Source organism: Nymphaea colorata, chromosome 2, assembly GCF_008831285.2.
Source record: "Nymphaea colorata isolate Beijing-Zhang1983 chromosome 2, ASM883128v2, whole genome shotgun sequence".
In the NCBI taxonomy this organism is placed as follows: domain Eukaryota; kingdom Viridiplantae; phylum Streptophyta; class Magnoliopsida; order Nymphaeales; family Nymphaeaceae; genus Nymphaea; species Nymphaea colorata.
In genome coordinates, this window is record NC_045139.1 from 18,371,018 (window position 1) to 18,391,737 (window position 20,720).

The 20,720-nt window shown below is 37.2% G+C and overlaps 1 protein-coding gene across 5 annotated transcripts in view; it reads left to right on the forward strand.

The window, feature by feature from the left end:
• The window catches only part of LOC116246914 (callose synthase 9), a 72,211-nt gene that overhangs the window by 41,376 nt on the left and 10,115 nt on the right, over window positions 1-20,720 (forward strand). For 3 of the 5 annotated variants that reach the window (XM_050075972.1, XM_050075970.1, XM_050075971.1), the window contains exons 40-48: window positions 26-138; window positions 5,106-5,158; window positions 5,233-5,409; window positions 5,507-5,554; window positions 17,752-17,910; window positions 19,240-19,353; window positions 19,435-19,523; window positions 19,663-19,821; window positions 19,902-20,004. In XM_050075972.1, coding sequence (XP_049931929.1) covers window positions 26-138; window positions 5,106-5,158; window positions 5,233-5,409; window positions 5,507-5,554; window positions 17,752-17,910; window positions 19,240-19,353; window positions 19,435-19,523; window positions 19,663-19,821; window positions 19,902-20,004 — 1,015 coding nt within the window. The remainder of the gene's footprint in view (window positions 1-25; window positions 139-5,105; window positions 5,159-5,232; window positions 5,410-5,506; window positions 5,555-17,751; window positions 17,911-19,239; window positions 19,354-19,434; window positions 19,524-19,662; window positions 19,822-19,901; window positions 20,005-20,720) is intronic. The other 2 variants (XR_007572479.1, XR_007572478.1) reach the window with 1 other exon arrangement.

A 20,720-nucleotide genomic window follows, 5' to 3' on the forward strand; every position in this document is an offset into this window, starting at 1 on the left:
TCAATCTTTTTCTGTTTCCTGTTAGGGTTCGCATGCATTACGGCCATCCGGATGTCTTTGATAGAGTTTTCCACATAACAAGGGGTGGTATCAGTAAGGCTTCCCGTGTTATTAATATAAGTGAAGACATCTATGCAGGTATGGTGTTTTAAACATTATTACGCATTACTGAGCTGCTAGTCCAGCCTCATTAAAGTTTTGTTAAAGTGCTTCAAATCTTGGTTGTTTTCTTGAGAAACCTTAGGACCTGAATATGTTGCAATTCTGATGTGAAAAATCCACCCTCTAGAGCTGAGGGTCGCTCTATTTTTTGCTTTTGTTTGAAAAAGAATCCGTGAATGCTGCCTATTTCGATATTCATATTGGGAACACTTTGTTGAAATAAAGTGCACTCTGTAAATTAGGCTTGAACTTAATGATAGAAATGCTTCAAGAATCACACTCTTGAAGATACCAGCCACTCCAAAAAATCAAACAGGGAGAAACCTCAAACTAGAGGTGAAAACTTGTCTTTAATCTCAAATACGTCACATGGATACTACTGTAAAGGCAGCGTACCTGAACCGGTCAGGTACGACACCAGTACTGGTACTGGTACTGTTTTGGGTACCTCTTGGATACTAGTCAAACTGTACCAGATATGGTCAACTTACTCAGGACCGTATCAGTCCGATTTAGGACTCCTTTCCTATCCAAAATCAGGATTTCAGTTTTGTTCTTTACACCATTTACACTTAGGAAACAGATTCAGAGCTGCGTTTTCATATTTTGTTCAATAGTTTCTTCTTTAGAAATTATAAAGTTTGAATCATGAATGTGTTATTTTGTTTGAATTTTTATTTTGTTATATATATATATATATATATATATATATATATATATATATATATATATAAACAGCCGTGCACTCGTACCTATGTTTTTTGAAAATAGCCCGAACCAGTGCCTGTACCATGACCCGTACCCATGTGACATAGAATAATATACAAAAACATGCCTTAAACCCTAGACTAAGCAAGGGACCCGAGTCCCTTATTTATAGAAGAAAGAAAGGAAGAAGGAGAAAGAACACTTTCATTTATAGTATGTCCTTCTCGACAATGAAACATATATTTTTTTGTTACTATCTTCATAATTTTGATTGAAGTGAGGAGGCATATAGGTTTTCATATGGGCACAGGGTCTTGAGCTAGCAAGAACACTTTCATTCTCTCTTAATAAAAGTTAAGTCTATTCTCTTCCATTTGAAGCTCCGCTATGGTCTCATTCATGGATGATACTTTATGTCTATGAAGTTAAGAAGTTGTTACCCCTTCAATTTTCTGTCTAAGACAAAAATAAATTTATAAAATTTCTTCCTTTGAATTTGTCTTTCTCTTAGCACTATGTCTCTTGGATCAAATCATTCGGGTTCAAATAAGGCTAGTTCATCCCATAATTGTTCAATCTCTCCAACATATTCCTTAATTGATTTATCTCTTTGTTGAAGACTTGCAATTTTTATTTGAAGGTTGCACATGTAGGCTACATCCTTCGTAGTATGGGTTTTCTTGAGGAATTCTCAAGCTTCATGAGCAAAATTATGTTTTGCTATTTGACTCATAGTTGTAGTATCAAGTATCAACACAAGAAAGAGTCTATGATTTTGTGGTGTCCTATTTTCCTTTTTTTCATATTCATTCACAACCTTATTTTTTTTCAATTCCATCTAGTTCATGGGCTTGTCCATCTATGGTTTTGGTTAGACTAATTGTGGCTCACTTTTAGACCCATCAACTAATCCCCACAATCCTTTACTTGTAATGTGGTGTTTTATAGTTCTTGCCTGTTGAACATAATTAGATAAAGTAAGTTTAGCTAGAGGAATGGAAGAAGTTCTATCATCCATGATGTGTACATTGTATAGATGTAGTTGAGTTGTTGAGGTAGTACAAAGATCAAAGCAGCCACAAAAACAACAACAAGAGAGTTTGAGGCAGCACCAAAATAGCCACAAAAGTCAGCGAGATACCCACGAAAAATAACCACCAAAGATCAGCAAGAATACAGCTCCTCTTGTGCAAAACAGCAGCCAATACTTTCGTCAAACAGTTGGTGTGCTTTACAGCTACGAATAGATAACATTGACTGATTTTTCAAGACCACGAAAATCAGCAAACGAAGAGCCAAACTACGGCTTTGATACCATGTAAATCATGTTTGAACTTAATTATATAAGCACTTCAAGAATCACACTCTTGAAGAAACTAGCCACTCCAAGAAATCACACAAGGGGAAACCTCAAACTATTGGTGAAAACTTGTATTTAATCCCAAATAATACACCAAAACAGGTCTTAAAGCCCACACTAAGCAAGGGACCCAAGTCCCTTATTTATATAAGAAATAAAGGAAGAAGCAGAAAAAGAAGTAGCTGTTGGGCAGCTCCAACGGCTAGATTTGTAGCCATTGGGAGCAGCCAACAGCTACTTCCTCTTGTAAATAAAAAGAAATAAAAAATGTTTAGAAAAATGCATGAAAAATAAAAGGAAAATAAATACCAAAAGGCCTTTGCATACACACATCTATTTATATATACAAATCATATATTAAACTACTAGGAATTTAAGATATATGATAGTACATATAAAACATATATGTATACTTACATTAGAGCTAATCCTTAAATTCTAACACACTAATGTTTGATGATAGATATGATCTTGTATTATCTGTTTGTATTGAGCCTCACAGGGCAAAATCATCATCTGTCACTGCCAGGCAGGTTAAGTAGTTGCAGTTATCTATGGACAGAAAAAGTTTGAGTACACTCTCCACTTGTGGGAGCATCTAATATTATGTATATGCACACTTATATTTTCCTATAATTGGTTGGACAGAAAGTCAAGCATACAGAGACACACAAAAGCAGGTAAGAAATGGAAGAGTGGGGAAAAAAGAAATGCGGAAAAAATTACCAAGACACTAAGGCAGGGTAAAAAAAAAATGCAATCAAGGAACGACCAGTTCTAGAGAGGAAGATTAAAGTAGCTGATTGACATAGTCTTAGGAAAATGCAGAGAAAAGAAGAATACGGACCTGGTTTGCAATGAATGGACACACTTATAGAGAGAGAACAAGAGAGAGGGAAGGGAGGGAGAGAGATGCGTTTATTAAAATACATTAATTAATTCAGATTTAAAAAATGATGAAAGTAAGCTTGGTCAACTTTGACCTAGAGCAAATTTGGTAAATTTGGAATGCGCTCTGGATAGGGTTGACCATGTCCAGAGTGAGTCAGAGAACAAGAGAGAGAGGGAGAGAGATGCTTTTATTAAAATACATTAATTCAGATTTAAAAAAATGATGAAAGTAAGCTTGGTCAACTTTGACCTGGAGCAAATTTGGTAAATTTGGAATGCGCTCTGGATAGGGTTGACCATGTCCAGGGTGAGTCCGAACCTGCACCCATGTGTGGCCATGTCAACACTGGTACAATGTCTTACCAGGCAGGTCCTGCCACATAGACTATGACATATTATTTCAGATCCATATGAAATGATGTTTCTTTGATGTTCTTGTTATAATTATATGATTTATAGGTGTCACTATTTGATTTGTAAAAGCAAGGGAAGTTTATACTTTATGTATTCAATTTCCTCTCAGCCATGTCATTTCAGATTAAGAAGATGTGGAAGCACATTTTTCTCTATTCTATAATATTATGTGGTTATTTGTAGAATTCTGGTGTGTAAAGATGATCGTACATGGAGATATGTACTATTTGGTAACACCAATGTTTGATTTGGATGAATCATTCTCACATGTATCATTTACGGGTATTATACAATGAGTTATTTCTCGGGTATAGTACGCCAAAATTATATATATCAGAAAAATCTGGGGAGATTTTTTAATAAATTAAAAAATCCTAAAAATTAGGTAAAAGTAAAATAAATAAAAAAAACTAATAATAAGACTTTGAAAAATGATTAGATAAAATCATAAACATGATAGGATGTGGGTGAAAAGTGCTACATTAAAAGCAAATAATAGCCATATGTAAGATTTACAAAATAATAAATTTGGTTGGTCTCCATGCTAGATCCAATTTACTTAGCCGCATGATATGAAGGCTGAGTTAATGAAGGAGTTAATGCTATGGGTTAGGGGTTTCGTAGAAGCAGCTGGGCTCTCTCTCTCTCTCTTCTTTATTGCATCTAATTTTCTGCAAACCATCTCTCTCTCCTCTTTATTACATATTAATCTTCATTACTACATGCACCTTTCAGTACCCTCTCTCTTCTTTATTATGCTTAATTTTCTGGTTAATCACCTGCTCTCTTATTTAATATATTTAAAAGACAGAAACTCACGGTTTGACTGAACACTTAAAAGAAAAAGATCTAAAAATCTAACATCCAGTGCGAAAAAAATGCGTACTTTTTTCTTTTTTTTTTCCTGATGTCTTTTTGAAAAAGATGCATTTTATTGACATTTTATGCGACTGACTTATATTTAACGTATTTATCACGTTTTTTTTTAATAAAACGCGATATTTGTGATAAACTTCCCTTGCTTTTACAAATCAAATAGTGACACCTATAAATCAGCCAATCATATGACATGCGTAGTTGTTTAATTGCCAAATCCATCTCAAGATATCCCTATGTTTCTCTAAAGAAATGTATTTGGCCTTTTTTTTGTGTTTAGTTGTTTTGTTATTTTTATATTGTGATGGTCCGGGAAAGAGCCAGAAAATTGATGTTAGGTGGTGCCACTGCGTGTTTTATCAAAATCTCAAGTGGGGCCACTGTTGGTTCTTAAGAGTATATTCCTGGCATGATTTTTTTAAAAATCATTTGATAAAATATGATTTTTCAAAATTTCAGGAGGTCCAGGCTCTCTGGCTCTGGCTCTGGAATTGATGATTTAAGTATTAGAACCAGATGGAGCCGTTGCAGGGTTTGTGCTTTTTGTCTGGAATTAGGTCTCTGATCAATGATCATTTAGTTTGGCAGTCTTTGCTGTGAGGGTGCTACAATGGTTCAGATTTCTAATGGAAAAGGAAAAAAGCTTAATGTTCTAGAAGCTTGTATGATTTTTATGTTATTTTGGTTCTTGTAGGATTCAATTCAACGTTGCGTCAAGGAAATGTTACCCACCATGAGTATATTCAGGTAGAATTAACTTGACAATAATTTTCAAGTCATTACTCTTGAGAGGCATTGACATATTTGTATTATGTCTCCAGGTTGGTAAAGGAAGGGATGTTGGGCTTAATCAGATTGCTTTATTTGAGGGAAAGGTTGCTGGTGGCAATGGTGAACAAATTCTCAGTAGGGATGTCTACAGACTTGGTCAACAATTTGACTTCTTTCGGATGCTTTCATTTTTCTATACTACAGTTGGATACTACTTTTGTACAATGGTAGGTTTTTTTGTCCGTATAATTCTTTATTTGCAGATCATGATCTGGTATACCAAACCTTGATTGATGGATAACTTTCTTTTTCTCAATTACACAGTTAACAGTGCTGACTGTATATATATTTCTTTATGGGAAAGCTTATCTGGTGAGTTAGATTTACTGCACTCCATCATTGTCTATACTTGTTTTACAACTGTTGTTTCTGTGTGTCTTTGTTTCACTTTCTGTCTTGACGGTGATTAGAACAGGAAATATTGTGTTCTTTTCATACGGATTGAAGATCATGTGTATTTTCTGATGGAATAGTTTTGTTTTTGTATGGTTTCATGTTCCCAGATAAGGATAGTTGCTTGTATTTTGCGCTAGATATTTGACCTTTTAAGGAAGTGGGATTCTTTTATCTTAAACTAAGGAGTTTAGGCGTGTTTGGTATTGCTTGATTAACACTTGTTCATCTGAGATGTGGAGTTCTTTGTTAACCTGGCCTGCAGGACATTGAGCTTTTCTGGCGGAACAGTCTATGCTTCAGCATAGCTTCTCCAGCCCCGCCTCTCCACTAGATTTAGCTGGTTTCTTGGTGTTCTTTTCTGGGGGCGATTCTTATATGGTTGGGGCTATGTCAAATGAGTACAAGCACAGTGCAGAGCACTTTCCAGTTACAATATATATATATATATATATATATATATATATATATATATATGATAGAAATATGATTTTAAAAATTTAAAGAAACAAAACAACACATGCATGATTCATAATTTATAAATAATGAAGAAGAAACAAATGAAAAGAAAAATCGGGGGAACAAAATGCACACCTTGTAATGAAGAAGAAACAAATGAAAAGAAAAATTGTGGGAAAAATCTGGATGAATCTATTTATCTTCATGTAAATAATCTGTTGAAATGTTTTAAGAGCTGCTTTAATCTTGAATAAAGTGCAATAGATGATGGGGAAATGAGCTCAGTTCATCTAACTTTGTAAAATAGAAGGTTCCGAGCATAAGTGACTGCCATGCAGTCACTAATGCTGAACCTTGTTCTAAACTTGTATTATCTAGGAAATAAATGAAATACAGGCAAAAAAATTGTCCTAAAATTATGGATCGACAGATTAAAAAAAACAGAAGCAAAGCTGCAAAGTTAAAACAAACAAATTAAAGGATACAAGCATTTTAACATTTCTGAAAAGTTGAAACAAACAAATTGTAGGACGTGAACTGTTTTACATGATCAAAAATTAAAAATTTGGATGGTTTAACTCTATGTGGTCAAGGCACCCAGGCATCGCCTAGGCGGTACTAGGTGTGCCTAGGCGAAAAAGGTGACTTTTTGTTTTGTTTTTGTTTTTTTTTTAGTTATGTTATCCATTACATAATAAAATTATGTACTTACTGACTGAACTGTAAACTTCTATTCCAAGTAAAACTTGGAAAACTATTATGTTCTGTTCTAATTGAATGATTACACTCTGTAAGTAAGGCCAAAAAGTAAACATGAAAAACTGTTCTGTTCTTGTTTATATGACAGATTAACAGTACGATTCCAGCTTGTTTGTATTCTGGAAAACTGTTCTGTTCTGTTATAGGCTTCTAGCGATGCCTTAGTTTGATACACAAAATAAGACACGTCCTTCTTGTTTATGTACTGGTCCCAGTGCTTGCATATCTTACAGACTATTTCACTTGTAGACCTTATGGACTATTTCGTTTGAATCATTTCAAAAAAAAATTGTGTCAAATCAGTACATGTAATATACATTAGAAGTTTACAACAGGTTGTACATATAACATATGATATACATATAACAGATTGTGCAAATCAGTACATATAATATACATTATAACAGATTCAACTGTAGATGGAACCACTTTAAAAACTGCTTTAGATTGTACTGATATACGTATGTAACACATTAATATACAATACGTAAATGTACATGATTTCAGATTGTACGTATATTGTACATCATAACAGATTGTACATAGTATATTTTGTAAAGTCACAGGCATATACCTGCCCATGGACTAGGCATGCTGGCGCCTAGTCCAGCCTAGGCACTGGCACCACACCCATCGCGTAAGTGATGGACTAAGACAATGGGTGTGGACTGGCGCATAGTCCATGCCTAGTCGTTGCTGGCGCCTTAACAGCATAGGTTTTACTGAAAACAAACTCTTTTACGAACCAGCTCACATGAACCAAAAAAAAAGGAAAAAGCAAAGGCAGGGAACAAACTGAAAGATTGAATGCTTAAAATAAAAAATGAACAAAAACAAATGTCCGAAAAGGAATCCCCAATCTGTGCAACAAAATCCAAGCCAAATTATATTTAAACTTAAGAAATCTGGAAACCCCAAAAAACCTATTGCCAAATGAAAATCCTTGCGTCACCAGAACAGGTCGCCAAACAAGGTTGCTGGATGCCTCACCACCTTGCTGGAATCCTTCCATCGCTGGTTGCAGCACCGCAGCAGCAGGGTGAGGCAGGGATGATGCCTTGTCGCCTCACCGGCATCCTTGCATGGCTGGTTGCCACACCACAGCAGCAGGGTAAAGCAGGATGGAAGTCAAATAGTGGAAAATGCTGGGAAAACCAGCATATATGTGTGGTTTAAAAAAACCCTAAAATCAGGATGATTTTGGTCCTGGTCAACTTGACTGAATGCAAAAGTGGACAGATTTGGCTTTGGGTGCATTGATTGTTCTGACACGGTCAAAGCTGCACCCAGGCTGTGTCAGAAAGTGTGCCCGTACCCGTACCGGTGTTGACTCGTGTCGATACTGGTACTCCACTTCAAGAAGAGTGTCCGTGTGACAGGTTGGAGCATGTTACATCTTATTAACGTTAATACTTAATAGTCATAGAAGTGGCGATTGTGCTCACGTTGAATCTCATCCTTTTTGGGGCTGAGTTCATGATGTTTGAAACCCGGATGTTTAATGCTGAATCGTGAATAGTCCATAGCACAAAAGGACTTGAAGTTCAAGACTCTAAAAACGGCACTCTCAGCAAACAAAAAGTTGCATTTTATTCAGTAGTCATTCATAAATCGCATAGGAGAGATGCATGACCACTGCAAGGGACTACTCGAATTGTTGAAATGCCATGTTGTCAGCAAAATGTAAGTGAAATATTTTACCACAAAAATAATGTGTTACTCTCATGATTTCCATTGGAGATCTTTAAAAGTGTTTCTTTTATGTACATTCAAGTGTGCATTTTTTGCTTTTTTAATTATTAAAAAATTTCACAAAGTTTTCTTAGGTTTTTGCAATTAAAATATCAAAAGGCTTTTCTTTTGCCGAAAATTTTCTGGGAAAAGCCTTGTTTGGAATACAAAGTCCCTGACAACCCCTTTGTAAGAACGACACTGCTGAGAAGTATAAATCATTAATGTCAACAAGACTTTCTAGATAGCATGATCCAAAAACAAATATCTGATGATAATACCACATTACTTTCAGGGCATTTTTTCAAAAAGATCATTTTTAAATTCTAATAATGTGTAAAACTTTTTTTGTTGCTTTTGACATTTTAATAACTCTTTAAATTTATTTTGTCAATGCTAAAAGCAGTTTATTTCTTACTTCTACTTTTCTATAGTGTATCTTAAATTTTTGATTGCTGAGATTTTTTTGGGAATGAAATCTTTTGATTAGTGCTCAAGAAAAACCTTGTCAATAAAATCCTGGGAAAAATATCTGTGCGACTGGTGCATAACTTAATAGTCAAGGGTAGGGTGGTCCTCGTAGCTGGTGCCAGGGAGTTCTATATTTTTATGGATAGAATGGTAAAAAAAAAAAGATTTCTTCTACGTATTAATTTATTCCATATCTGTTATGCAGCAGATAGTTGAGTTTGTGTGCATGCTTTATTCAGAATCATATGCTGTTTGAGCATATGTGTATACAACAATATATATTGATATATGTGTATACTGTATACGTTATAAATATTGCATAGAATTCATGTATGCAGTTATGTATATTTATATATATATATATAAAGATATTCAATGTAGTACTATTTGTATTGATATATACGATGTTCAACATCATGCCCTTGTATTTTTGACTCTTCAATATTTAATTATCGTGCTTCAATGTGTTTAATTTAATCTCTCCGGAAAAAAGGCACCATTCTGTTTCTGGAATATGGTTAAGCACTGATACTTGTATCTTTATTTTTATAGTTGACTTGGACATTGTTTTATACTATGTCACATACCAATTAATCTTTCTCTCTCTCTCTCTCTCTCTCTCTTATATATATATATATATATATATATAAATTTCAAACAAAATAACATATTCACACGTATATATCAAAAAATTGCAAACAGAATAAAATTATGGTCCAAAACACAGTATGGAAGTAATTAACATACAATTATACAAACATGTCAGCTTTCTTGATTCTCCTCAGTCGCATCATGAAGATTAGAAGGAGCAATAGGTTCTGTAAGGTCCATGTTAAAAGCATGCAAATCATGTTCTCCTTCAAGTTCCACATCAATGTCCTCTGCAATGTTGTAAAAAGCGTATCGTAAGGCGTATCGGTCGGGCTTTAAGATACACCGTATCGTAACGTATCGTAAATTTAAAAATAATAATAATAATAAATCAGAAAAAAATTTTAAAAAATCGGAAAATTCATAAAAAAATTAAAAATAATAAATTCTTCATAGAAAACATGGTTTAGTCTTTTAGATAATGAAAGACTTATTATTTTGCTAAATGCTATAAACTTACGCGTTCACGGTTCATCATTCATACTTCATAGACATCAAAATTCATAACAATATCATTCTTTTTCATCTTTATCTTCATGGTTTAAAAAAAACCATTTCCTCTTATTGGGAATCAGCCACCCATGGACAAATCCATGGTTTAATAGATGATTTCATGGTGACAATCGATGATTTTACAATGGAAATCAATGATTTCCCTCTAAAGAGGTACAATCTATAGATTAGAAATGAGGAAGGGGTGGGTTTTTATAAAAAAACTTGAAAAAATGGGGTTCAAGTCTCCTTTTTAGAAATCAGCCCGTATCGTACGATATGGGCCATATCTCACTGTATCGTACGATACAGGTACGATACACCCCCATTTGCGATACAGGGGGTATATCGTATCGTATTTTGCAAACGATACAATACGTATCGTACGATATGGCCCCCTATCGTACGATACGTACAACATTGGTCCTCCGGATTAACATCCCAATACTTGGATGATCCTTAACTGCAAGTTGCAACAATTTCTTTTACAACATGAAGAGGTTTGAGTGGACATAAACTAAATCATGTATACATATCAAAGATACAAAAAGAAAAATACCTGTAATCATTTGAAGTACGTGAAAGTAAGCGTAGGTTGGAGTGGACATAAACTAAATCTTCTGCTCGCTTACTAGTTAGCTTATTTCTCTTGATGTTGTGAATTTGAGAATAAGTGCTCCAATTTCTTTCACAACATGAAGAGGTTGTAGGTTGAGATAACAACTTCAGCGCAAGTTGTTGGAGATTTGGTGTCAATGCTCCAAAACACAACCACCAATTAACAGGATCTTCTTCATCTCTTGCCATTGCAGCTTGTGTTGAATAATTTCTTCCACCAGAGAAGCTTGCAAACTCATTATTTATTATCTTCAACCGATGAAAATCAGAATACAACCTTCCCAAACATATCTCCCTATTTTTTGATATTTTTGGATCTCGATTAGGAGGAACACGACCAGTACCTCCTGCCAACCATGTTTGTCCATAATATTTGGGATTTAAAGAGTGCGCCATACAATGCAAAGGGTTATTGCTTTTGTTCCATCTTCTTACTGAAATTCTCATGTCTAAAAATGATGTTTTGAATTTTTTCAATCATGTTATCCCACATATCATAAACTTTATGAAGCATGAGCCCTTCTTTATCAACTTCTCTCAGCATCTGCCAAATAGGCTCTGGAAACTGCAGAAAATATGTAACTTTATCCCACCATTCATCTTCTAAAATGCATTTTTTAATTTCTTGAGCCTTCACGATGTCATCATTCCAATAAAACTCCCAATCATTGTCAGTCACCATAAGTGTTAGTGCATCTTTCACCTGCTTTATTATTTTTATCATTACAATAATGGATGCAAAATGAGTCTCTGCTACCTTCAACAATTTCAAATCAAAATGCCTATTAAATATTGCAAGAGCATTGTTGTGGTTTACAACAAAATTTCTGAATATGTGACTGTGTGCCACATAGGGAGTCCAGAATATGTGACTATATTTGGGATCACTTGCCAAATTTATTCCTGCTCGTTGGCAAACTGGAGCATTATCAGTAATAAGCTGCACAACATTATCTTCACCCACTTCTTTGATGACTTCTATAAATAGCCCTTTTAAATACTCAGCATCTTTATACTCCCTTCTATCCATCTCTGCCCTTCCCATATTATTGAATGCTTGTGCTAATGTTTTTCTTTTCTTTGAAGGATCTTCACCTCCTTTAGTAGCATAAAGAGGAACAGACACACTTGATCTGGATGAAGATTTTTTCGTCTCAGCTGCATCTTGTTCTTTTTTGAATATCTTGATCTCCTCGTTGGTAACTTTTGGGCATGGTCTAATTCCAACGCTAGAAATATGCAACAAATGTGCCTTGCAATGTGTATAAGAGCATGTGAACATCATATCACAAAATTTACAAGAAAACATTACATTCCCGCCACCACCCGGTCCTTTTTGGTAGTTTCTTCACATAGCGCCAAACAGGCTGAGATGAATTATCCTTCTCTACTGTAGCGGTATTAACACTACCACTGCTGCTTTCTACATTCCCACTTCCTGTAGGAGGCAGTGTTTCTTTTCCTTTATCAGCCATTACAACTTATGTCTGAACATAACCTAGCAAATGAGCTGCAACACATAACCAATAAAAACAGGGATCATTTGAAATAGATGAATCCTATTCCTATCACAAAACGATATATCACAGATTCACAGCCATAACTAGGGAAGAGCTGCAGTCACTAGTCACTGCATACAAGCAAAGCTGCATCACTGCATGAAAAGAAGACTTTTCGCCCATACAAATTATTGCTTTGAAACTTGTTTTGAAATGTAACAGCTGCACATGCCAGAGCAACAAGAAGCACGATTTACCAGCACACATAAGTGACCGCTAGTTAGACAATTAGTTATCTGTTGAAGGAAAAGAACTCTGAACAAACAAATTCCAATAATGAAACACAAAAGAAAGCTTTAGCCGAAAGTGTTTCAAACAACAAAAACATAATATTCAGACACTAGATCCTATATCGATCAAAGTCTCCCACCCATATGCCCATACAAATCAAACCCAAATAAGAATAAATGAAGTTAATGAACAAATCCACCAAATGCTTCATACCATACCGACTACCGAAACATGTAAAAACAAAGAATCTCTCTCTCACACACACACATTGCCGGTCGTTGCTAGCGGCGATGGGTATTCTGTCTGTCGTCGCCGGTCATCTCCGACGGTGATGGCAGGGGTGGAGCCGCTGAAATGGTTTAAAAATAAAAACAAAAAGACAAAAAATATACCTTGAGAGGTAAGATAGTCTGCCTGCCGTCGCCTCCTACCGTTTGTCGTCGCCGTTGCTGTCACACCCCAACTTTTTGACCCTCAAACAATTTTTTTTTTTATAAACATAAAGCATTGAGGTGCGACTACACAACAATTCCAAAAAAAGATGGAGCTATGTCATTTGAAACCATGGGGCAAACTTTCATTTATATAACAATTTCAATTCATACAAAGTCACATCTATTTGTATGACAAAAATGCCCCAAACCACAACTTTGATGCCTAACACAAATAAGACATAAAAAAAGACCAAACCATGACGCACCGGCACTACCAAAGACCCAAAACCTCCCTAGTGGGATGTGAGTGAAGCTATCTGATCAACCTGTTGTCCCGGGTCCGCCAAAACCTGAAAAAGAAATAACTGAAGGCTTAGCCTTCGCAGTATGGCAACAAGCCAGGAAAATCTCAAACCCTCTTAGGTAGGGCTCAAATCTAAGAACAATCATAAAAACAATCTATCATCATGTCGTGTCAGGGCATAGGCACATCATTTGCCAAGAAAACCGTTAACATAGACCACGACATGAAAAGGCCACTCAAGAGCCACAGAAACACAATCTCAAAGGCATGCTTAAACATTTTATTTCAGTCATAGCATTCACATGCCCATCAATCACATACATTCTTTTACACACATTTCATTCACATACATTCATTTTCATTAGCTTTAGTGAATTGACAGTTCCTGTGGGTGCAAACACAGGTACGTGCGCACCGCGGGCGGCTCATAGTCGAGAGACAACCCCCGTGGTAACCCAGAACTGTATGGATCCATTCATCCGCTGCAGCGGTAGTGCACTCATCCATGGTAGTGTGAATTCCAAGGAGAGATACTCAGCATTCTCTAGGACACCCAGGTTGGGAAGGCGGAAGCCCACGCTCCAAGCACAACACACAACAGTACCCTGGGGCCTTGCACCGCCTGTGCTCCGAACATGCGAGACCAATGGCCAAAACGGGACGTCTCCCAACACATAGCCACATCCCACTGGCCTCTCATCTCTTATTCTTTCATTATTATCATTATAATTTTACAATCACAGAATGACCGGCTAGCTCATGAGGTTGGTTCACTTCACAAGTGCACCCACACCTCCAATTGCCTCTTCACGAGGTCTACACATAACATTAACAGTCATAGCTAGCCGTCATACAATACCCTTCAATTCCAATCAATTGCATTATTGCCCACGGCAATACATATGCAACAATTCACAACGTTCACATTCATAAAAATTCATATCTTATCAAACACATCAATCAGATCTTTCAAAACTTGGCCAAATCCCAGAGAGTAGTCTCGATCCGTGATGGCTCGTATCTGTCTTATGCAATTGCCATTCTATGATGCTCTCTAATGCACAATCACGGTCGAGGAGACACTAGACTCGATACCCCACCTCATCTGTCCTAAGCAGTTATCAATTCTAGCATGCACATGCAAATGCATAACAGTTTTCAAAACAAGCTTCTAATAGCTTTCCAAAACAGAAACAATCACACACATCAATCACACCTTTCAAAACTTAGCCAAACCACAGAGAGTAGTCTCGATCCGTGATTGGCTCGTATCTGTCCTAGACAATTATCATTCTAGGATGCTTTGTAATGCATAATTGGGGTCGAGGAGATACTCGACTCGATACCCTACCTCATCTGTCCTAAACAGTTATCAATTCTAGCATGCACATGCAAAGGCGTAACATTTTCAAAACAATCACTAATAGCCTTTCAAAACCCTTCATATTATATATCAATTTATGTACATGCATACACACATTCAATCTCAAAACAATCAATCAGTTCACATCACAAATCCTAGAATCCCATGACCCTAGGAACACACATTCACACATTTGCCCAGGCAGGGATTTGCCTGGAATGTCGCCATACCTGTCGCACGCCCACTGAACACCTCGAACTACGACCCACGTTGCTCAAGGCCTACTTGACGTGCCCGGTGTACCTGCAAACATAACCAAATGGTAAGTTCTTTACTCGTTTTGCTTACAATCGATACAAATATGAAAATACCATCATCGAGGCATGTCTTCGCCTCAAATGGGTGTCGACCCACGAAACCCTCCAAAAAGGGTCTCTACCCAACCCACGAGGTTGCCACGAACGATTAGAAGTCACAACTTGTATTTGACTTATCACATGTACGATTTTCACTTGTTTTCCTTAGTTGAGGTGTCTTCCCCACCATAAGATTCTCAACATACAACGTATATGCACATCAATAGAAGCATATTTCCCCAAGCTCACCAAAACGATTCTAACGTTCTCCACAACAATACAATCTCTACCATGCTTTCTAATTGCTTCGAAAATCAACCTATCATGCTTATAAGATCATTGTAGATATGGATCATTGTCCATCCACTTGAGTCCTAGACCTTCCCCAAAATAGCAACATCTCTAGCATGTCTTCTAAATCATCAATTTTTAATTCTAGCATGCTCAAACAATAATTATACGTACTCCAACAGAAAATTTACAACAATTTAGGCTCTGTTAGATGTCGCTCACCCCAATCAAAGAGTTCGAACTGATGCGCTGCTTCCGGCAGCCACCTCAAGCGTTCAACGATCCTCAAATGGCAAAAACCATGCAATGCCGCCACCACTAATGCCTTCTAGTCACTGTTATGAGGGAAGAACGCGTCCCCAACTGCAATCCAATCCAACAGCCACATGAGAATCAAAATCGGCGAAAAGGGAGGTTTAAAAGAGGGGTTTGTCGTTAGAAGTGGCCCACAATAGCTGTGTGGGAGGCTGAAGACGAGTGAGAGAGGGGGAACCAAGGGTTCGGGTGAGAGAGAAGGGTCTGGCGCAAGAGAGAAGGAAAGACGTAAGGGACTCTTCGGTTGAGGGAGAGGGCTCGAGCAGAGGGCGTGGGCAAAGAGTGAGTGAGAGAGAATGTAGAGGAAGGCGTGACCAAAGAGACGCGAGAGTGTGCAGGGAGAGAGAACGATGACACATAGAGAAGAGACGGACGGAGAGAGTGAGAGAGACCGCAGAGAGAGAGAGAGATGCGAGTAAGGAGCACAAGAGAAAGAGGGGTATTCAACGAAGAGCAATCAGGCCTACCTTTGATGGGTTTGAATCCTATCGCCTATTGGACTGAGGGAGAGGCGTCAGAAGAGGAAAACAGCGAAAGAGGGAGGAGGAGAAGAAAGAAGAGAGGGGAATCAGTGGCTTACCTATGCGCCACCACCGCCGTCGCCCTTTACCTTCTCCGCTGCTGCCATCTCTTCCGCCTCCTTCTTTTCTATGCTGTGGGCAACCCAGCGGGACGAGGGAGATGAGGTAAGGTCGAAGGAGAAGATGCGAGAGAAGGGGCGTCGGGCTCCTCTTCGCGTGGAGCTCGGGTCCGGGTTTGGACCCTGATCCGACCCGACCTGCCCAGAAGTTCGTAACGTTACAGCTGCTGTCGCCGTTTCGCCCTCTGTTCCCCGCCTCTGCCGTCGCCTGTCGCCGCTACGTTCATCGCTGCCTTCGTCCCCGGGCTCGTGAGAGGTAAGTCAGACGAGAAAAGGAGAAAAGGGTTTCAAGCGAAACCCTTACGAATTTTGTTTTCTTTTTTTTAACGTTAAAATAGATATAAAATTTAAAATGAAATAATCGTTAAAAAAAAAAGATAAATTTGGACTCGGTCAAACTTGACCGTGTCCGAAAAAGGTCAGATACGGCCTCCGGTACGTTGACCGTACCCGGTACGGTCAACGCGTACCCGAGCCGTACCCAGCCCCGTACCGGTACCAGTACCGGTGTCGTACGGGTACCGGACGGGGCGTACCCGTGTATCATAGGTTTTATAGAAAAAAGCTGTTGCCTTTTTTGGTTTAAGCTGTTGTCTTTTGTCGGTGGAATTAATTTAGGAGGTTAATGCGATGCAATAACACTTACGTATGAGTTTTATGAATGTTTGTAATGCCATGAAATGGTTCTGCCATCCGGACAGTAACTCAAACTGAATGAAGACGTGACTGACAGCTTTCTTGAAGTAGAAAGGTGCGGAGTATAGGCTGTCAAAAATATTATTAAACACAGAAGAGGGATTTAATATCATACTATTTACTTGTTCTATGAAGTTTCTCAAGATTTGTGTTGCTTATAACTGTCTCTTTGATCTTCACTGTGCCTGATCATGTTCAGTGTGTGCTAAGGAAACCGTGTTGTTAAGAGTTTCTGCTTTTGTTTGCTTTATGCTGCAGCTTAGTAAAAAACACTAGCTTGCGTTGGTGGTGGACCTTCAGAAGGACTAGGCGGTCTTGGCAAACCAAAAAAAGTAAATTGAAAAAAAGGTTCAGAGGGAGAAGGAGAAGAAAAAGGAAAAGAACAACAATAAGAAGGAAATTAAGGAATAAAGAAATGAAAAATCAGAAGAAAAGGAAAACGGAAAAAACTTTGCAACATTCTTTCCACTTGGGTGACTTGGTGCCCCAGTAGCTGAAATTATGGCACTTAGGGCCTAAGCATGTCTCGGCAGGCTGCCCTAGACACTTTTGAGTCTTTTGACTACTAAAGTCTGCACATATTGGTCCTAGATAATTTGGTTTGGTTATGTTCGTCTCATATTGTTTGACTTTGTCTCCAAGTTTTATGTAAATGTTTGATCAGTTTGCTATGTGATTCATTTTGTCATTTTCTTGAATTGTTTTTGTAATCTAACATTTGGTGTTTTCTTTCTTGTCATTTACAGGCCTTATCTGGTGTTGATGCATCCATTTCAGACAAAGCTCAGATAATGCATAATACTGCACTAAATGCTGCTCTTAATGCACAGTTTCTGTTCCAAATTGGAATATTTACTGCAGTTCCTATGATATTGGGCTTCATTTTGGAGCAGGGATTTGTGAAGGTTTGTAATGTGATGAGAAATTGTCTGTTTTTCATCTGGAGTTCAAACTTCCTAATGTTCGCAGTCAAGGATGCTATTTCTGAGTTAAACTTTGGTTTGATCATATCAAGATGCAAGTCCTTAAGTTTCATAAACATATCCAGAAGCAAGTTGGATACAAGTGGCATGTTGATAAAGTACTTTTCCAAATATTGTTTATCATGTTAAAATCTAGCTGTCCAATGCCTCATCTAGTATCTTCTTGTATATATTTCTTTTGATCTTCTGAAGTTGTAACTCTCTCAAAATAGTTCAATTGACTCTCTTCTTGATTGCAGATTTCTAATTTTTTCTCTCTGCCTACTGATAATTCAGCACTCTTTTATTGTAATGGTGGATGTGATGCATTACCATGTCATTGTCCTTGTCCTTGTCAATACTCCTTAACATGGTTAATGATTTCTATCAGGATGTGGATGTGTTTTGTCTTCATCATGTCTATTTCCCTTTACTAATGTATGTTCTCTAATTGTTCTGAGGTCTCTGCTTCATGGCAAAACTTTCTTGTTTCCTTCCATGAAATCTGAGGCAATTGGAGATAATCTCCTAAGAAGTACGTGGTTCTTACTTTGTTTAGTCTTTCTTCTTTGGGAGGCATCAATGTTTCTAAATGCAAACATCCTCTTCCAAAGGTATCAGAAAACACTGAGGTGGTTTGTGACTATATTGAATGCCTTGGGTTAAAATATTACGACACAAAATTAATATCTGCCTCTGTCACTTATACGTTTTCTCATAACAGTCTCAATTGGTTGGGTTGTGGAGGCAATGATATATATTCTTTCCCGTTATGCCCTACATTATACATAGTTTCTCAAAAACTAAGGATTTGTATATTTTTTTACATTATACATAGTTTCTCAAAAACTAAGGGTTTGTATATTTTTTTACATTATACATAGTTTCTCAAAAACTAAGGGTTTGTATATTTTTTCCCATTTTTCGGAGAATTACTCTAGTGTATTAGTAGCCAATATTAACGTATACCACTTATGTTTATGATGTTGTTTTATATTTGTAGTAAACTTTGAGCTAAAATATCAATCTGTATGGTAAGAAAACTATAGAAGGCCAAAAGAAAAAAGGGAGATACATAATCATCTGAGCAATAACTCTTTGCCTGGAAGTTATAATGAATGCTTTTTCTTGGCTTCTGGCCATTTCCTTGTTCTTATCACTTGACTCTGGAACTTCAGTTGCACATGTTTGTGATATTCTTCTCTGGTGCTTAATTATGCTGTTCTAATTCCTGCTTGGTTCACAGTTCTGGTCTGCTAATTTCTGTTTCAGGCAATTGTGAGCTTTGTGACCATGCAGCTGCAGTTGTGTTCTGTCTTTTTCACCTTCTCTCTTGGTACTAGAACCCATTATTTTGGTCGCACGATCCTTCATGGTGGTGCCAGGGCAAGTATTAAACTGTTTTTTAGTTTTGCTTCAAGCTTTTTTGTACTGTTGGCATTTATAGTTCCTTATATCTCTTTTCAGTATCAAGCCACTGGAAGAGGGTTTGTTGTTCGGCACATAAAATTTGCTGAAAATTATCGGCTATATTCTCGTAGTCATTTTGTCAAAGGGTTTGTAGTTCGTTTATCTCTGAAATTTGTCTTGGAAGTAGTTTCTTTGGTAATATTGACATTTTCCTTGTTTGACTGGTCAATTCAGAAGTTTTTAAGTTAGGTTTGTTGCTGATTCACATTTTTCTCAAATATGCAGCTGGGAAGTTGCTTTGTTGCTGATTATTTTTCTTGCCTATGGGTATATTGAAGGCAATGCCTTATCCTACATCCTTCTCACTGTGAGCAGTTGGTTCTTGGCATTGTCTTGGCTTTTTGCACCCTATATTTTCAATCCCTCAGGCTTTGAGTGGCAGAAGTTGGTATCTGTTTTCTTTAATGTTTTAATTGGGTTCACATCCAAAGTGGTTGTTACTTACCATTAGACTTTCCCATTAGGACTGTAGAGGACTTCAATGATTGGACAAACTGGCTTCTATATAGAGGAGGTGTTGGAGTTAAAGGAGAGGAGAGCTGGGAAGCTTGGTGGGACGAAGAACAGGTAGAGATTTCGTTCAAAAATTGACTTCAAATTTTTGTTATGTCATTTAGATAACCGTTATTCATTCTTTGAACCTTTTAACATTATAACATTGCTATTGTTCATGTGATGACACTTGACATGGCTCTCTTGAGTTGATGTACAGCATGCCTACACTCCATGATATGTTATGCACCACCATGCCGATGGCAGATACAGTTACCACCATTTGTTTCTTCCGCTTTGAGTTTTTTATTAATCCAGTTGTACTCAATTGCAAACTTTTTCATTTAAAAGTTTTGTCAGCAATTACATGACGCTTCAAACATGGCCTACTTCTCTTATTTGTGATTTTTGAGCCTTTAGTTCTGAAAATCTTCTTGTTCTCTACTTTAGGTTTAGTAAGTTCACATATGGACATTATGTGTATGTGCATTTAGTATTCGAAATTGTACTCTAGACTTCTAGTGAGTGTATCTGCATCATGTATTCTCTCTTCTTCTTTATTTATGTGGAATAGTTAGAGTAGAATATCGTCTGAAACTGAGCCCTCCTTAACTCTTGGCAATACGACCCAGAATAGCTGTTTCTTTGTATTGTATATTGTTGAACCTCTGAGAAAGGTTTTCAGAATTAATGTTTATTCCTAAAAGGAAACTTCTGAATGTAGAATGCTTGGATTTGACGTATACCTAAGAAACTTTTCTCTTGGTAAAAGTTAGTTGGACTGTTAATGG